Source organism: Calidris pugnax, unplaced genomic scaffold (genome assembly GCF_001431845.1).
Source record: "Calidris pugnax isolate Ruff unplaced genomic scaffold, ASM143184v1 scaffold103, whole genome shotgun sequence".
NCBI lineage: Eukaryota > Metazoa > Chordata > Aves > Charadriiformes > Scolopacidae > Calidris > Calidris pugnax.
The window spans coordinates 2,091,998-2,095,537 of record NW_015090990.1 but is presented as its reverse complement, the minus strand read 5'-3'; the positions used below and the strand labels follow the sequence as shown (position 1 = coordinate 2,095,537).

The following is a 3,540-nucleotide window of genomic DNA, read 5'->3' as shown; positions in this document are numbered from 1 at the left end:
CTCAACAGTGATGTTGCAAGGAGGGGCAAAATTGGTGTCCTGCTGTCTTCACTGTAGGGTTGCACAGGGCATGAGCCAGGTTCCCTGGCATTGGAGTCACAGGAGTCACCATGCAGGGAGGGATTTCAGCCACTCTGATGGTTTTCCTCCTGCTGTGGTGGGTTTCCTCATGCCTGCCCACTGGCCCCAGCACAAACCTGGCATCAGTGCAGGGCTGCTGGGAACTTGGGACTGGGAGACTGGGAGTCTTGAGAGCTTTAAACTCTCTTCAAATTTAGTCCAGAAATAACCCTTTTTCACTCCGGTGGCCATACTAAATGTCACAAGTCATCTAAGTTTAGACTGTCACCAGCTCACTCCTATATATAACCGTTCCTGGCTGCATCCTGCCGGCACGGGTCACACTGGGGCAATCCGGGGGTCTATAGGAAGGTGACGGCCATGGACAGAGCCTAAACACGCTCCTCCCTTGCTGGCAGTGCTACCGGTGGCCACTGTGGTCGGGCAGCACCGTTCAGCAGCATTACCCAGGGCTTTGCTGGCTGCTCGGTGTGTGCCAGCAGACGGGGGCTGGTTTGGTCCTATGAGCATGGAGGGCTGCAGGCTGAGGAACCTTGAGATCCCTGGACTTGTGAGCCACGTCTTTGGCGTTGCTGCCCAAGTGTCTGCTCAGTCGTGTGGTGGCTTTGCTGTGGGATTGACCTTGACTTCGGAGTTGTCTCATCTTCGAGCATCCTTGGCTTTTGCTCTTGCATCTGCATGGCAGGGTGGGGTGTGAATTTGTCACTTAATGGTTAAACAGGGGCTTCTCTGCCACATTTTGTGTGACAACTGTTTCTTTCTGGGTGTGAGATAACCCTCCCACCAGTCCTTTTCCACTGACATGCCACAAATGATGAGAGCATTTTATGTAAGAGCCCATCCTGACCCCCAACTCCTCCATGCCCTCAGACACCTTCCTATCCTGAGCTCCAGGGTTACACAAAAGCCATGACAAGCCCCACACAGTGTGATAAAGCCAGGGCTATAGGTAGCAGCTGGGAAAGGGATTTCTTTGGTCATTCGTTCCTGTCCTGCCTGGTGCAAAGATGTCCTCTGGGCTCAGGCAGGAGGCTCTCCATGCAAAAGCAAGCCCCAGTCATCTCACGGAGACCTGATGGTTTGGTACCCTTTCCCTTCCAGAACGGGAGTCCCGAGAGCATGAGGAGCCGACCACATCGGAGATGACAGAGGAGACCTACCCGCCCAAGGCCTACCGGCCCAAGCATGGCCGCCTCTCCGATATGAAGGCTGAGGCCCTGAAGAAGGACCGCCGGAAGAAGCTGACCCTGGCCAAGTTTGTGGGCATGGCCGAGAACACGGCACACCCCCGGGTTGTCATCCCCGAGCTCCGGCAAGAGTTTGAGCTGGTGAGTGCCTTCACCTGCCCTCCACGGGGCTCCTCTGGGGAGCAAGTGCCGGCGGGAGGGGACAGGGGACCTGGGGGCATTTGGGGCTGGAGGCTTGCTGCGTGGTGTTCCCCTCCTCATGCTCCAGCTTTGCCCCATTTGCAGGGTCCCTGCCGCAGGCACATGGAGGCATCCCTGCAGGAGCTCAAGAGCAGCCAGCGGATGGTCCCCCGTGCTGTCCACCTCCCCAACTGTGACCGAAAGGGCTTCTACAAGAGGAAGCAGGTAAGAAACAGCCCTATGAGGGGATGTTTCCCACACAGGGAGGGTCTGCTGCCCTGAATGGAAAGGCTGGAGGTTTTTGCTCTGCTGGGCTGGTGGGAAAGTTTCTGTGGGCATCTTCAGGCGTGTTTGGCGGTGGGTGGCCTTGCAGATGGCTCTGAGCGCCATCTGGCCTGAGGAGAGCATCCTGAAGGAGCTGGTGTGGGAGGAGGGAAAATCAGAGAGCCCTGGGTTGGAGATGTGCTGAAAGCAGAGAGCAGGAACTAGGTCCTACCCAGGGGTTTGCATTGCTGGGGTCGAAGGGGCAAAGTGCGGGGCTGACCCTCAGTGATCCCCAGCGTGAGGGAGGCACGTGGCGGCTGGTGGCCATCTCCTGATCTTTGCCTTTGGGTGTCTCCCCAGTGCAAGCCCTCCCGAGGCCGGAAGCGTGGGTTGTGTTGGTGCGTGGACAAATACGGCATGAAGCTGCCAGGGACTGACTACCTGAGTGGAGACCTGCAGTGCCACGCGTTCGACAGCAGCAACGTGGAGTGAAGTCGCATCCCCTCCCTCCGCCCCATCACTACCTACCCAGGCTCCCTTCCACCCTCCCCTCTGCACCTCCCTGCGCCCCGGGACTCCGATTCCTTTCATCTCATGTAAGAAGAAAAAAAGAAAGGAAAAGAAAAAAGAGAAAGGAAGGCCCTGCGCCCCGGGACTCCGATTCCTTTCATCTCATGTAAGAAGAAAAAAAGAAAGGAAAAGAAAAAAGAGAAAGGAAGGAAAAAAAAAAAAAGAGAAAGGAAGGAAAAGGGAAAAAAGAGAAAGAGAAAGAAAGAAAGAAGAGAAGAAAGGAAAAGCGAAAAGAAAAGAAAGGAAAAGCGAAAAGCAAAGTGAAGCAAAGAAAAACAAAGAAAAGAAAAGGAATAAGAAAAGAAAAGAAATAAGAAAAGAAATAAGAACAGAAAGGAGAAAAACAAATCCTGAAGAAACTGAGGACTCGGAATCTACAGCAGCCTCTTGACAACAAGGACTCAGCAAGGAAAGGACAGAGCCAGAGACAAACCAGCCGCGGCCGCTCTGCCATCCCGCGCCTCTCCCCAATGCCACCCGTAACCCCCTGCCATGAGCAGAGGCCACCCCGATGTAGGAAGCTCTCCGAGTTGGTGATTTTCCAGTACGGGTTTTGGGTGGGTTAATTTTTTTTTTTTTTGGGTTAGCCAGTCATTCTCTAAAGGGTCTCGAGAGAAAACCTTGCAGGCACCAGCATTCCCCCTCCTCGCTGCAGTCCTCCAGAGTCTCCTGCCCACATCACTGGGACTCACTCGAGTCAACATGATTTGACTTCAGCCTCAAATGACCGCCCCGGATCCAGGCAGATTTTGACACGTCAGGAAGAGGAGTGGGACTGCTGGCCTCGTGTCTGGAGATGAGCCGGGGAGGGAAACACAGCCCCTGCAACGGCACGAATACCCCCTTGAAAATATTCGTGGACTTCAAAAAGAAATCATCCAAAAAGGAAAGATAACCTTCTCCGGCCGGTTCCTCTCGAACGGGAGGTCAGAAATCTTTTTCGACAAGCGGAACTCTGACCATTGTCCATCCAGGTGTGGAAGCGTTTGTGCATGTGTGTGAGCGTGTGTATGCACGGACGTGGCTTTTCCTCCTTGGAGAACTTCGCCTCAAAACCTGCAATCTGGAGGGCTTAACTGTAAGCAGGGGGAGAGATGCTCCTCCCTCCCCAAACAAGAACAATAACCTGGGGGACTAAGCACGGGAGCAGAGTCATGGAGGAGCATCGGTGCCTGTGGGACCAGGGCCCCGCCGACGCCGAGGGCTGCATCCGAGCCGACACCGCAGATATTCCATCGCTGTCCAGACTGAAGCATCC

General features: G+C 54.7%; 1 protein-coding gene across 1 annotated transcript; it reads left to right on the top strand.

The window, feature by feature from the left end:
* Nucleotides 1-1,163: 1,163 nt before the first annotated feature.
* IGFBP5 (insulin like growth factor binding protein 5) lies at nucleotides 1,164-2,352 on the top strand. The gene is made up of 3 exons (XM_014954250.1): nucleotides 1,164-1,409; nucleotides 1,554-1,673; nucleotides 2,073-2,352. Exons 1-3 carry the CDS (start codon nucleotides 1,224-1,226, stop codon nucleotides 2,202-2,204), a joined length of 438 nt encoding a protein of 145 aa, XP_014809736.1. The 5' UTR covers nucleotides 1,164-1,223; the 3' UTR covers nucleotides 2,205-2,352.
* The last annotated feature ends 1,188 nt before the right edge of the window (nucleotides 2,353-3,540 follow it).